The sequence below is a fragment of the Coniophora puteana genome (assembly GCF_000271625.1).
Source record: "Coniophora puteana RWD-64-598 SS2 unplaced genomic scaffold CONPUscaffold_1, whole genome shotgun sequence".
In the NCBI taxonomy this organism is placed as follows: Eukaryota; Fungi; Basidiomycota; class Agaricomycetes; order Boletales; family Coniophoraceae; genus Coniophora; species Coniophora puteana.
Window position 1 is genome coordinate 2804613 of NW_006913053.1, and position 13416 is coordinate 2818028.

At 50.0% G+C, this 13416-nt stretch overlaps 5 protein-coding genes across 5 annotated transcripts; all 5 read left to right on the forward strand.

Annotated features, from left to right (window-relative positions):
* Positions 1-582: 582 nt before the first annotated feature.
* CONPUDRAFT_86811 (Na+/solute symporter) lies at positions 583-2818 on the forward strand (the record flags this gene model as incomplete). Its single annotated transcript, XM_007765304.1, has 9 exons — positions 583-1165; positions 1228-1407; positions 1461-1522; positions 1574-1709; positions 1759-1868; positions 1934-2038; positions 2089-2383; positions 2442-2595; positions 2626-2818. 9 exons carry the CDS (start codon positions 583-585, stop codon positions 2816-2818), a joined length of 1818 nt encoding a protein of 605 aa, XP_007763494.1.
* Positions 2819-2847: 29 nt separating this feature from the next.
* On the forward strand, positions 2848-3018 carry CONPUDRAFT_24894 (uncharacterized protein; the record flags this gene model as incomplete). The annotated part of the gene is made up of 1 exon (XM_007764176.1): positions 2848-3018. A coding segment is annotated over one exon (171 nt), but the record flags the coding sequence as incomplete, so codon positions are not given.
* Positions 3019-3362: 344 nt separating this feature from the next.
* CONPUDRAFT_134217 (Mg-dependent DNase) lies at positions 3363-4910 on the forward strand. The gene is made up of 10 exons (XM_007765353.1): positions 3363-3401; positions 3465-3473; positions 3539-3595; positions 3649-3762; positions 3825-3980; positions 4040-4090; positions 4153-4337; positions 4392-4414; positions 4468-4550; positions 4614-4910. The coding sequence occupies exons 1-10, from the start codon at positions 3371-3373 to the stop codon at positions 4889-4891; spliced, it is 987 nt and encodes a 328-aa protein (XP_007763543.1). The 5' UTR covers positions 3363-3370; the 3' UTR covers positions 4892-4910.
* A 110-nt stretch (positions 4911-5020) lies between these two features.
* Positions 5021-7926, forward strand: CONPUDRAFT_95836 (glycosyltransferase family 21 protein). Its single transcript, XM_007765354.1, has 3 exons — positions 5021-5233; positions 5294-5541; positions 5595-7926. The coding sequence occupies exons 1-3, from the start codon at positions 5106-5108 to the stop codon at positions 6602-6604; spliced, it is 1386 nt and encodes a 461-aa protein (XP_007763544.1). The 5' UTR covers positions 5021-5105; the 3' UTR covers positions 6605-7926.
* A 170-nt stretch (positions 7927-8096) lies between these two features.
* On the forward strand, positions 8097-13416 carry CONPUDRAFT_95838 (uncharacterized protein). Its single transcript, XM_007765355.1, has 19 exons — positions 8097-8331; positions 8380-8492; positions 8545-8716; positions 8766-9604; positions 9660-9785; positions 9842-9943; positions 9993-10125; positions 10181-10281; positions 10333-10497; positions 10550-10655; positions 10703-10845; positions 10901-11166; positions 11223-11352; positions 11406-11670; positions 11724-11869; positions 11926-12906; positions 12960-13024; positions 13076-13234; positions 13285-13416. Exons 1-16 carry the CDS (start codon positions 8169-8171, stop codon positions 12310-12312), a joined length of 3357 nt encoding a protein of 1118 aa, XP_007763545.1. The 5' UTR covers positions 8097-8168; the 3' UTR covers positions 12313-12906; positions 12960-13024; positions 13076-13234; positions 13285-13416.

Sequence of the window (13416 nt, forward strand, 5' to 3'; positions counted from 1 at the left end):
TCATGAAGCTTTTACTCATGCCAGCTTTTGTTTTAGTCATGATTCTGTCCAGCGGGGCAACACGCCACATGATGGACACTACTACGAATAACATATCTACTCTAGCTAGATCCCAGGTATACCTCCCCCCAATGCGATCCCGTGTCAGGTCCTTCGACGGAACAAATCCCCTGATGGCCCACCCCTTCCCAAAGGCGTTTTCGACGGTCTCGCTACCAGTGTCGGCGTCCATGGGCTCGTCTGCGACCATCGTTGTTGCACGCTAACAGGTTCTTGCCACCCGCTGAATGGGTGTGAGCTCATGCCAACTTTGGGCGAGCTTCCTGAGCTAGGATCTCAAGGCATTCACGTCGTCATAGGTCGTCATGCTCAGGCTCTCTGCGCCAAGGACAATTCGTAAGCCTAGTAGCCGTCTGTTATTCTTGTCCTTATCTTTCTTTCCTGTCTGATAAGCTTATTATAGGCTCTCATTCGTTGATCTGATGGAGCGGACACCCTTAGGCGCTTTCTCGACAGCTTTTTAACCAGGGCCATGCCTCAGATCTCAGCGCTTCGGCTCTATCCCACCGCCTCTCCTCCACGATGTCGAATACGGGAGCGCAAGTCCTTTCAGAAGGTGTGGGCTACGGCGTTGTCCTCGGTATCGGACTCGTGTTCGCCCTCATCATGATGGGTCTCTCGGCTCTTCAGAACCGATACACGTCGTTTAAAATCGGCACCTCGGAGGAATTCAACACGGCATCTCGCTCCGTCAAGCCTGGTCTCATAGCTTCGGGGATCGTGTCGGCGTGGACATGGGCTGCGACACTGCTACAAAGCTCTACCGTCACCTATGAATATGGTCTTTGCGGTGGGTACTACTATGCCGCCGGCGCGACCCTCCAAATCTTCATGATGGCGATCCTCTCCGTTCGCGTGAAGATGATCGCGCCGTATTGTCACACCTACCTGGAGATCGTGCACGCTCGCTATGGGAATACGGCACATTTTGTGTTCGCTACCTTTGGACTAGTCGTGAACCTATTTGTCTCCAGTATGCTCCTTCTGGGCGGCAGTGCTGTGGTAAACGCGTTCACCGGGATGAACGTTTACGCTGCAAACTTCCTTATCCCTCTCGGCGTGTGCATCTACGTCATCTTGGGTGGACTGCGAGCAACTTTCCTCTGTGAGTTTGACTGCCGTCTGCTATTGACTATTGTAAGGATGTTTCTCATCAAGGCTGAACAGGCGATTACTCGCATACGCTAATCCTTATGATTATCATCCTCTACTTCTTTTTCTACACTTATGCCGAGTCGGACTTGATCGGAGGTTATGAAGGCATGTATCGCATGCTTCAGCAAGCCGCCAAGGAGCGTCCTGTCTCTGTCAACGAAGGTGGATCATACCTTACACTAAAATCCAATTGTACGTCGATAGCTGCTTCATAAGAAGATGACTAAGATCTTGCAAACATATAGATGGCTTAACGTTTATGATCATTCAGATCACAGGCGGATTCGGAACCGTCATCTTAGACCAAGTGGGAACCTTCAGTGCATCCGCGCAAGCAAAGTTGTCTAACTATTCTCAGGGATATTGGCAGAGAGCCATCGCGTCGGAAGCTAAGACGGCTGTGGAAGCCTACCTAATGGGAGGCATTGCGTGGTTTGCTGTGCCCCTCACGTTTTCGAGCGTAATGGGATTGGCCGCCGTTGCATTAGCCAACAGTAAGCTTTGCCATAGCAAACCTCCGGTTGTCTTTGACTCGTCTTCCAGGCCCCTCTTTTCCATACCCAGGCGGTCTAAACAGCGCGCAAATCGATGCAGGGCTAGCCGCTCCAGCTGGAGTCGTGGCACTGCTTGGTAGCGGGGGAGCGGTGGCCATGGTAAGATGACAAACCTCCATTGGCAAATTCACCCCACTCACATATTATCTTCGGATTTTTCTAAGCTCATTCTTCTTTTTATGGCCGTGACTTCAGCTTCGTCTTCGGAGATGATAGCCACGTCTTCAATCCTGACGTTCGACATTTACCAGATTCACTTCAAACCTGACGTGAGTCTTCTGATATTAAGTTAGGATTATTGAACCTACACCAATGGTAGGCTTCTCCTGAGATGCTTATCCGCATGTCCCATATCATGGTCGGGATTTGGGCTGTTGTGATGGCATGCATCGCCTCCTTATGGAATGGCATCGGAATCTCGTTGAACTGGCTGTTCCTGTTCATGGGAACACTGTTCACTGGTGCGGTGGGACCGATCATATTCTCAGTTACATGGCGCAAACAGACTGGTACTGCTGCTATCAGCGGAGCACTTGGCGGACTTGCCGTGGGTATTGTGGCTTGGTTGGCGGTTGCTAAAACGTACTATGGTGAAGTCACCATTGAGACGACAGGTACGAGCACCACTGGCATTTTTGGTCCGTCATGGATAAAGTCTGACATACGTGTTAGGAAACATGTATCCAAACCTCGCAGGCAATATGGGCGCATGCTGTTCAGGGGCGATCATCTCCGCAGTTATTACCTTGATCAAACCCGACAACTCTTTTGACTGGTCAGAGACGAAGCGGATCAACCCCAGAGCGCAGAGGCTGGATCAAGCTGGGTCGGCCGAAATCACGTCGCCTCGCCCAAGTTCACCCGAGTCTGACTCAAAGGAGAAGAAAATTAGGACAGAAGTACAAACCGTTCCAGCGACGGATACTCCTCCAACGGGCGGTAAACTCGAAGATTACAATCACTTGAAGAAGTCCTTGAGGGCGGCCACCTGGGCCGCGTTCAGCTTGACATTCATCACCATCTTTGTAAGTCAAGCCATGCATTCGTGAAAATTCGACTGGCTCATTATTGGATGTAGCTAATCCCCATTCCAATGTTTCTGACACACTACGTGTTCTCCCTCACCTTCTTCCGCGCTTGGTTGACGTTATGTGTGATATGGCTTTTCGTCGCTGCATCCATCACATCAATTCTGCCTTTGTGGGAGAGCCGCGCAGCCATGGGGGATATCTATAGAGGCATCGTCAGGGATGCCTTCTTGTCAAGGGTCTCAAAGAGCGAAAAAACCTCACCTGTACCAGCATGAATCTTGTAACCTCACACAAATTCGCTCGCTGTCAGAGGCTCAGGCTGTCTGTGTACTGTAAGTTGACTGTTTGGTATAGGTTTTGAATCAAGCGATTGTATAGGTGTAGCTAGACTCCAGTTGTGTGTATCAATATGTTCTTGCGTAGTCCTTTCTTCTGGTCCTCGTGAATCACTAGCCATGGGCCATTGCAAGTTGCAACGAAAGAAATAACATAAGATGAAATCGTCGGGTTTCGGATCTCCGAACTGCAGGTCATTATCTCCGTCTCCTTCGGATGCCTCCTACAACAATCATGTCCGTCACTAAGGCTTACAGATTCATAGGTTGACAGTTTCTACCCGATCCATTTATCAACGGTGTTGACTTCTACAAACTTCCATCTCTAGATATCGGAGGTTTGGGGGACTTTCACGGGTCCAGCCAAGCTTCTCACCGCAGACTGTACCTTTGCACCCTACAGTGAATCTGACTGATCCTGTCTTCCGGGGCATCTACCACGGGCGAAAGAAGCATGAAGGTTCGGCTTTTTAGAGGTCCAATGGTAAACGACTAAAGCAAGGTTATCCGTAGATGACTTTCTCGCCATTCTGGAAAGATCTCGTGCTGCTGGAGTGAAGTCCATGATCGTTACTGGCGGGAGCCTCTCCGAGTCAACTGAGGCATTGAAGCTTGCAGAGAAGCATGGTGCATAAAAAAGGCACTAGGTTCAAGAGACCCTGACATTGACTTTGCCTCTTACATCGTAGGTTTGTACGCAACAATTGGCTGTCATCCCACTCGGTCCTCCGAGTTCGACAAACACCCAGAGGGTCCTTTGGCATATCTAGATGCGCTGGATAAACTACTAGCTTCCAATGGACAAGGGAAAGGAAGAGGTGTAGCAATCGGAGAGTGTGGTTTAGGTACGGGATCTTTCATGGAGAGATCACTATATGCTAGCGGTCTGCTCATTTATAGCCAGACTATGACAGGACCCACTTTGCGGCTAAGGATGTTCAACAGAAGGCGTTTCGTGAGCTGTCGTTATGACCTTCGAATTTTCATATCTGGCTGATGCGATGGCATGATTGACAGGTTTACAGCTTGGTCTGGCTAAAAAGTACCATATGCCATTATTTCTTCACTCGCGAGCTGCGCACCAAGACTTTGTGCAAATACTCCGAGAAGAAGGATTGGGTGAGAACGGAGGTCAAGCGAACGGTGCAAAGGGAGGAGTTGTCCACAGCTTCACCGGTACTTCGGAAGAGATGGAGGAGCTGGTGAGTTCAAGCTATCCCGCATGTAAGACCAGATATAATATTGACGTATTTTAGATGAACATGGGTTTTCACATCGGGCAAGTCTTACCCCCACAAAACGTTCTAGTCAGCCAATAATTGACATCAACAGCTTTAATGGATGCTCACTAAAAACGGACGACAACCTGCGTGTGGTCAAAGGCGTTCGCCTGGATAAACTTCTTCTTGAGACCGGTAAGCCTTTGCTCTAAGTCTCATTTACACCATTGACAATGCATCCGAACATACGTGCTATAGATGCGCCTTGGTGCTCCATGACGACTACACAGGCCTCAAGGGCCCACATCGACACCCTTCCGGCAGATTTACGCGCTCAATTCTTTCCTTCTACTACCAAGCCTGAATCATTTGTACACGGCAAACCCACTAAAGGAAGAAATGAGCCAACAGCAATCGGAGGTGTAGCTTGGGTTGTTCATAAGTTACATCCTGACATACCATTCGAGAACATCACTGAGATGATATATAAGAATACTGTGGATTTGTTTGGACTAGAAATCAACGCCACAGCATGATAATGTTTATTCACTTTACCACGGTTTTTTGGCCTATCATTTTCTCTTTTTGTTTGTGTAGTTCGAAAGGAAGTGACGTGATATAAGGCAAATTTGAGTTGACGTAGCGCCGTGTTGACAACCAGAAGGCGCGGCGAGCCGACTCTACGCGTGCGCCTGCAGCCTGGCACTTACGAATCGCTTCTGTTGAGTTAGCACAACAAGATTTCAGCCCATGAGTGATGCGACGGGGGCGCTCTCTAGTTCTTTCGATCGCGGTACGGTCTTGCAGGTGCTTGCGGTAGTTGGGGTGGTGTGGTATTTCATTCTCTGGACACTCGGCTTGTTAGGCTGCTACAACGCGTGCGTTCAGAACTGCGCGCTCCTTGTCTCCTTCTGACAACTGCTCCCTAACACCAATAGGCGGAAGAGATACCGTAACCCTCCCCGCTCTTCCCTTACCACCTCGACGACTGCTCCTGGCGTATCGATTCTTCGTCCTCTGAAAGGGCTCGATCCCAATCTTTATGAAAACTTGGAGTCAACATTTACTCAAGAATATCCCAACTTCGAGATCTTACTGTCTGTTGCCGACGAAGATGACCAAGCTCTTTCCGTGGTCAGGGAACTCATCTCAAAGTATCCTCAAGTGAATGCCAAAGTAATCGTCGGTATGTGGTCGTCATCGAGGACACAGTCCCCCAAGCTCAAGATTGTTTCCCAGGATCCGAGAACGTCGGCATCAACCCGAAGGTCAACAACCTCGTGCGGTCGTATAGGGAAGCCACCAATGACATTCTGTGGGTCATCGATTCCAACGTCTCAATGAGCCCCGGCACGCTGGCACATTCAGTCGAGGTTTTTGATCCACCTGCGGAGATGTCGTCTACCCGCAGACGGATAGCCCTTGTCCACCATGTCCCTTATGTATCAGTCAGCGAAGACTCGCTCGCTGCAAGAGTCGAAGCGGCATTCCTCAACACCAACCACGCCAAGATGTACATTGCAATTAACACCGTCGCCATCGACTCTTGCGTGGTTGGGAAGTCCAACCTCTACCGTCGCTCGGATGTGGAAAGAGTGGATGGGTCTCTGAAACGGAAGCACACAGGTGACGAAGATGGGCATGTTTACGGTCTCCCTGCATTTGGTCGTTATCTGGCGGAGGACAACATGATTGCCGGTGCGCTTTGGCATGAGCTGGGGCTAAGGCATGATCTTTCATGCGATGTAGCTCAGACCGCTGTCGGCAAAATGACCTTTGCAGATTATGTCGGCCGCCGAGTTCGGTGGATTCGCGTTCGAAAACATATGGTGCTCGCTGCCACTCTCGTTGAGCCCTTCACAGAGAGCTTCGTAGCGGGTTTGATCTCATCCGTCAGCATGCACCATCTCTGGGACTTCCGCATCTGGCTGTGCTTGCTTATTCATTTTGTCACCTGGATATATGTTGACCTCGACGTGCAACAATCCCTGGCTGGTCGACCCCTTCCACCCAAGGATTTTCCTACATTTTTGGCAGCCTGGCTGATACGCGAAATACTCGCTTTGCCCATCTGGTTCTATGCAGTGATTGGAAATCAAGTTAGCTGGAGAGGAAGGACATATGAGGTTTTGCGCGATGGCGAGGTAAAGCGTGCCAATTCCGGTAGTTTTGTGGGCGCCGTTGCAAATCGTCTCGGGCAGTCGGGCACGCAAGGATATACACCTCTAGCAACTACTAATCATGACTAATCCATCAATTTATGTACGATAATCTACGAGAAAGTAACTATTAGACCGACATAAAGTATACGTGAAACGTTAGCTAGCTATATGCCCAGATGTTAATGAATGATACATGGGTGGTATATATGGATAGTGCTACAATCCTCGGTCAAATTTGAGTCAAGGGGACCCGGTCTCCTGTCGGGTGTGTCGAGCCAAGATTCTGAAGTTATGGATCATGATAACTTCATCAAAAAAGGTGTCAGACCAGTAGCTTGCACTGCAAGCATCAAGAGCTGCCTGACGCAGTCTCAGCTCTCGCCCTTGACATACGATTTTACGCAAGTCCGCATCTACGGAAGGCGCAGTAGGAAGCTTTCTGAACTCGCGAGCATCCTTCTGTCGCTGGTTGGAGAACCAGTTCTTGACCTGCTGGAACTCCCTGGTCGGTGTTATATCATCAAAGATGGAGTTATAGCTGAAACAAGGACCTACCTCCGAATAACGATACTGATCTGTGCCAGCCACGCCTCGTCGGGATAGGGCGTGATCTCATCATAAACCATCTGCATCACGAGTCTCTGCCGGTTAGAAGCAGGTGCCTTTCCAGTGGACGGGATCATCATAGCTCTCTCCTTGAGTTCTTTCACCTTGGCATCCCTTGATGCTCGAGCCGCAGAAGAGACATGGTTATAAGACTGTTTGGAATATGGCTTCTTGACATGTCCATCAGCGGTAGTCCGACGAGTTGATCTGGGGTGAGGAGATGGAGACTCTGGATTATGTGGCTGAGGATGATTGACGCTGCGCTGTCTCGAAGATCTTCTCAGGCCTAATTCCGACGAGAACAGAAGTAAATCAGATGTGTGAATGTGGGACTTGTCGTCAAGGATGTCGTCCGGGTCAGAGAGTTCTCGTGAAAAAGAGGATGAGGCAGGACTGTCAGGGGCGGTCCTTTGGTCGTGAGAGTCGAAGGTGAAGAGGGCGTTGGAAGATAAGGAAGGAGAGACGGAGCTGGCCGATCGAGGGGGGTCCGGGGGTAAAGTGTACATGATATCGTGGGGCAAGTAAAAGGTAGGATATTGACGAGGAAGGAGTAAACGGTCTTGAAACAAATGAGGATAGCGCACTAAGTCCTGGAGGGCAACCACCCAGGAAGGTTGGGAGGCAGGAGGCGACCTGCTTTACTGGGGAGCCAGGGTGGTTTGGAGGAGAGGTGGAAGGAGGATAAAACGAAGGGATAGCTTGCGCAAAGCTGAAGAGGATCAACGGGAGAATCAAAACGATCTATCTGTATTAATGCTGTGAGACGATGCTATGTCTTCCTTTCATGAGACAAGGAGGCTGATATGGAAGGAAGGGCTGGTGTGAGAGATTAGCATGAGTATGCGTCCCTTGTTATACTTGGCCGTAATTGGAAATGGATAAGAGCCTGTAACAAACAGCATCAAATACTTTGTATGTGGTGACAGCCCGACAGACTATGCCATCCTTGGTAGGCTTCGTTAATTGTATGCGTCCCGCTCCAGGTCACGTCCTGGCTGCCATCTCCCCGCGCGTTGCGTCCTGAGTGCACTCTCGGCCCTGCTTCATGTCTGAACACGATAACTCTATCCGGCAGCGTATCATTTCCTCTGTGTTCGACAAACGCAACCTCTCTTCACCTGTAACTGAGTCTTACGTTGCCCATATCAAGATCTGGGAGGACGCAGGAGATGGCACGGGCAAGAAGCCAAGATATATCCTCCTGTCACGTATGTTCTCGCGTCTGTAGCATCGCATAGCTCGTAATGTTACCACAGAGACTAGTGACGGCTCGGGCCTCATTCATAAGTCCAAGCTCAATACGAATGGAACCTTCTCCGTAGGAAAGACATGGAAGCTATCCGACTTAAAGGGTGTTGACTCTGCGACGGTTCGTATCAACTCCAGGACGCACATATCATTGCCTGACTGTTTGGTAATAGCCCTTGACCTTGGGTATAACGCTTGCGCGCATGTACAAGTGGCAGACCGAAAGTCAGCAGGATCAGCGTGCATTTGTGTCATCCCTCGTCTCCATTTACGAGAACGTCTTTGGCTCTAGAGATTCTCTCAAAGTGGTTGGCGACTACGGCGCACCATCTCAATATAAACCTCGTTCGTCTTTTCGACCTTTAGTCTTACTGTACTGAAGCTTTCTATGCAGCGGCTAGTACAGAGTCTCCTCAGGCTTCTTTGAGCTTCAATGGCACCCTACCCTCGAGACCTTCTATGACACGGATACCCGCAGATACGCCTCGCAAGGCATTGGAACCAAGATCATCATCAGAGGCATTCCGGCCAATTACTCCAAACGGTCCGATAGGACCAAATGGACAACCGCCAGCTTCATTGACGCCAGGAGATTCACGGTCAGAAGCACGAGCGGAAACATACTCGCCTTCCAAGGCCTTGAACTTGAACCCTCCGAGTGCGCTCAGACCGAGCGCTCGGCGGCCATCCGCGTCAACTTCGACATCCATGCTATCTACCTCACCATCCCCGTCGTCCAAAGTTACTGACAGTACGATCTCCTCCACGTCGAATCTTCGCATACCTGTAGATTTATCTTCAACCGCGTACTCCAATACGCTGGAAGACTCGGGTCCCCAGGTAGCTAGTCCTTCAGCCATCACACCGAAAACACCAGAATCTGGCTCGACAGAGAGATTGGCTCCACATGCGCCTCGGTCTTACACAACTCCTTCACGTAGCAAAGGACCTACTCCTATGGAGTCTGCACATTCGCGGAGGGAACACAATAATCGTATCTCCTTTTTTGATCCATCCAATCAAGCACTTCTTGATCGCCTTATAACGGGAAACGTCGATTCAGATACGGAGGACGGAGGCGATGAGATTGCACAAGCAACTATGCTTAGCGTCGAGGAGATGCTCGAGGGGTATGATTGGGGTAACGATGGCTTCTTAAACCGACAGGCCCCTGGAGACACTGCTGACATGGTTGAGGCTCGGTTATTCGATGAACTCATGGCTTTAGACAAGGTGACTATACTTCTATTAATCACGTCCCGCGACTGATTGTTTGCGATGCTTTTAGGCCAATATTCACTCGTTCCTTGAATCAGATGATCGAGTTAACCTGGTCGTCAAACTTTTGGACGAAGCCATACTGGAAGTGGATGGGATGGACAGTCTTATCTCATCATACAAAATACACTTAAACGTCAGTCACTACCTTGTGTTTTCAGTGAAAGAGCTGACAAAACATCTCAACTATAGGCCGTCAGCGACGACATCACATTTATTCAGTCTCAACGTCGGGGCTTGCAAGTTCAGACACAAAACCAACGAGCATTGCTGACTGAAGTTGAAAACCTTCTTGTAGGGATCAAGTTGACTTCATTTGATAGCTCACTGACGTGAAATATAGCAAACCGTCGACGTGGACCAGGAATCCCTTATCATTCTTACTCAAGAGTCCCTTGAGAAGCCTGCTGGCATTCAAAGGTTAGAGGATGCGGTCACCGTTCTTTACAAGGCTCTTCAGGCCAGTAAAGATTCAGGTGAGTCTAGCAAATACATCAACAACCTAGTGTCAGAGCTGACGGTATCCCTCAGAGATGGCAGCGACTATGGAGAGATTGGACGAATATCGTACATACAACTCACAGTTCTGCAAACGCATATTCGATTATCTTTCTATCATGTCAGCTGCTCAGGTATGTTTGATTGCACTCAGGGTGTGCATCGCTTAATGCATCGTATACAAGGCCAAGTCCATCACAGATAGAGATAATGGGATGTTGTGGACAAGTGGGAAAAAGCACCCTACGTTGGCTAGTCACGAGGAGATGGAGAAGTATCTCGGTCGGTACGCGGGTCTGCTGCTCTACCTGAAGGAAATGGATGAAGGAACATACTCCAAGACTTGTGCGGTACGTGAAAGCTACTCTTAGTGTTCTCGTTCTGCTCTCACATATAATGCAGGCGTATTTCTCTGCTGCAAGCGATCTGCACAGCAAACAGATGAAGTCTCTCCTATCTGTATACGGCAACCTTGTGAAAAAGACACCAGAAGAAGATGGCGACGCGAGTGAGTTACCCTGCCATGCTGTTTACCGTGTCGTGACATTCTAGTAGATGCCGCTCCATGGGCGACAGGGAATGTCTCGAAAGGCGGAGGAGCCATCCGTCGCGCGGGTACCATTGTGCGTCCGTCAACCGATGGACGGAGAGACAAGGATAGGGAGAAGCGTGGCGACGACGAGCTCAAAGCGTCCGACGTCAGTAATCATTGGCAACGTCCCGAAGTTTGTGTACTCACATTCACTCCTTAAGGCCCTGACTTCTATCCTCGACCAAATAGCCCCACAAATATACCGCGAGAACGACTTCATTGCTGATTTCCTCCAGATCAATGATGCTGGGCTGACGTTTGCTGACTATTCTGGCCTGGACAACTACTTTAGACGACAGGCCAGTCGGAGTGCTGGGCTCAGTCAAGCGACGATCAAACTAGTCCGGGGAGCAATGGACCTAATCTTTGGTTTCCTCCCCAACGAGTTGAAGCAGTGGATAGATAACGCTGTCTCCAAGGACTCCGTGTAAGTTCATATGCGCCTTCAGGTTCGTTATCATGCTAATAATGTACTTTCGTTAGGCAGATGGTTGGCGTCATTGTTTGCTTAGAGCGCTTCCTTGCAGATGCCGATGAAAGAGGGAACCATTTCTTCACACAAATGCTGGAACGGCAACATACTCGCCTCAAGGGCTCTTTCGATCGTCATGTTGTATGTGTTTTCCCTTTGTGACTTTGAACTGCTTGCTGAAGTGGAGTATGAAGAACCAGCAAATGAAGTCTGTTGAGGAAACTAAACTCAACAGCAAGAAGCGAAGAGGCGTAGCACCGTTCATCAAGTACTTCCCGACCTACATCGCCAGAGTAGAGCAGCAGATGATTGGCGCAGACGGCCTTGAGATCAGGGTAACGGTCGATGTTGCTTACGAGAAGATCGTAGGCAGCATGTTCGAGGCCTTGAAACATATGGCTACCATGGATGGTGATGGTGAAGACAAGGGACAGCTCAACTATCATGTCCTTTTGGTTGGTACGTATAAATGTCTACATTGGTCATCAGGGTTGCTTATGCCAGTGCTACAGAGAACATGCATTACTTCGTCGCCGAGATGTCTCAAGTAGAAGGTGGAACTGTCTCGGCGTTTTTGAAGCAGGCGGAAGCACTCTACAATGACAACCTCAATGCCTACGTCAAGATCGTCCTTCGTCGGGGATTTGCAAAGATCATTGTTAGAGAACCATGTGTTTCTACTTCTGTGCTTAAATTAACGCCGACTGTGAACAGGACTTTTTCAGTGGGCTCGATCGGCTCTTGGAAAACACCGCGCCCACGGAAGTCATGAAGTCGTCGAGCTACAGTCGGTCGGCCTTGAAGAAGGTTGTCAGAGACTGCGATGACAAAGATGTCCGCAAGCACATTGACGCTCTCTTTAAGCGCGTGGAGAAGCACTTTACCGAAGCCGAAGAGAAGTCTACGACGGAAGAACGCAGCGGGATCGCGGCCGGCCATGTCATGGTCGGCGTATGGAAGACCTGCGAAGAGGAGCTTCTACGGCTCACAAAGTCATTCCAGAAGAAGATCGACCTGTGCTACAAGGACAGTGGGGTCAGCCTGGAGTACACTATTGCTGACATAGAAGCAGCTTTCAAGCGACATAGTCTCGATGGATGATAGCTCGGGCGATTGAACTGCAGCCGTCTGTAACTCTGTTTTGATAACTTATTTGACATGCATTTGACTGTAGAAGATTACTTAATCATATGTTTAATGAACGAATGCGTCACAGAAGTCCAAGCAGAGTCAGAATCTAATGTCCGGATCTGATGTCCTGGCGAACAACCAAGTCCATCTAGATGTGAGGCCTGGGGCTGGGCGAACGGCGCCTCTGTTGCAAGTTTTCTGTTGAGGCGGTGTTGAGACCGGTCGCGGAGGTAGACGGGGTGCTGTGCTGCTGCGGTCCCCCAGCAGACGGGTACACCCGAGAAAGACCACCGAGGACGGCGGGACCGTAGGCATCCCAGAGGCCTTTGGCAGAATCGGCCAGAGAGGGAGCGTTGCGCCCATTTTGTGGGTTAGCATTCTCGCCGGGCTCGTTAGTGGGAGCGGCGGCGGAAGGCCTGTTCTGGATGCGGTCTACGATACCAGAGAACCGGGTGCGTGCGAACCCGACGAGGTTGCTCTGCACTGACACGATACCGGCGTCCAAGTCGGCCTCGTTTCGTACCAGGAAAGGCTGCAGGTAGGTCTTGTAGACGTAAGTAGAGCCCTGTGAAATAGGTCATTTGGAAAGTAGAAGGGGTGGATAGGGGAAGAACTAGCCTGAGTCTGAGGCAAGGCGAGGTAAAGCAGGAAGAGGGTTCTGACTTCCCAGTAAAATGGAAGCCTGACACATGTTAGGATTGGCATACAGGCAAGGATGTCATTGTGCGCGTACCAAGAAACAAAGGGGCCAAGGGTGGTCTCAAGCGCCATGAACGCGCCGATGACAGCCCAGTACATGGCTAATGTGTCAAGCTCGTCATTGGAGCGAAGATGAACATGGGAAAGAGTCTTGAAAGTAGAGAAGCAGGGGATCAAGAAAACAAACCACGCGCTAGGAGACTGTCAGAGCTGGCTGAGGGGGTATGTTGAGTGAGTACTGACCAGACGACGTGAGATATGAGGGACATAAACATGGCGGCGATAAGGCTAGAAGGCGAGCTGCGAGCTGTTGGAATGTGTCTGGATGCGTCGGGCGTATCAGAGAACCGAAGGAGGTGTCGGTGTCTTGGTGAG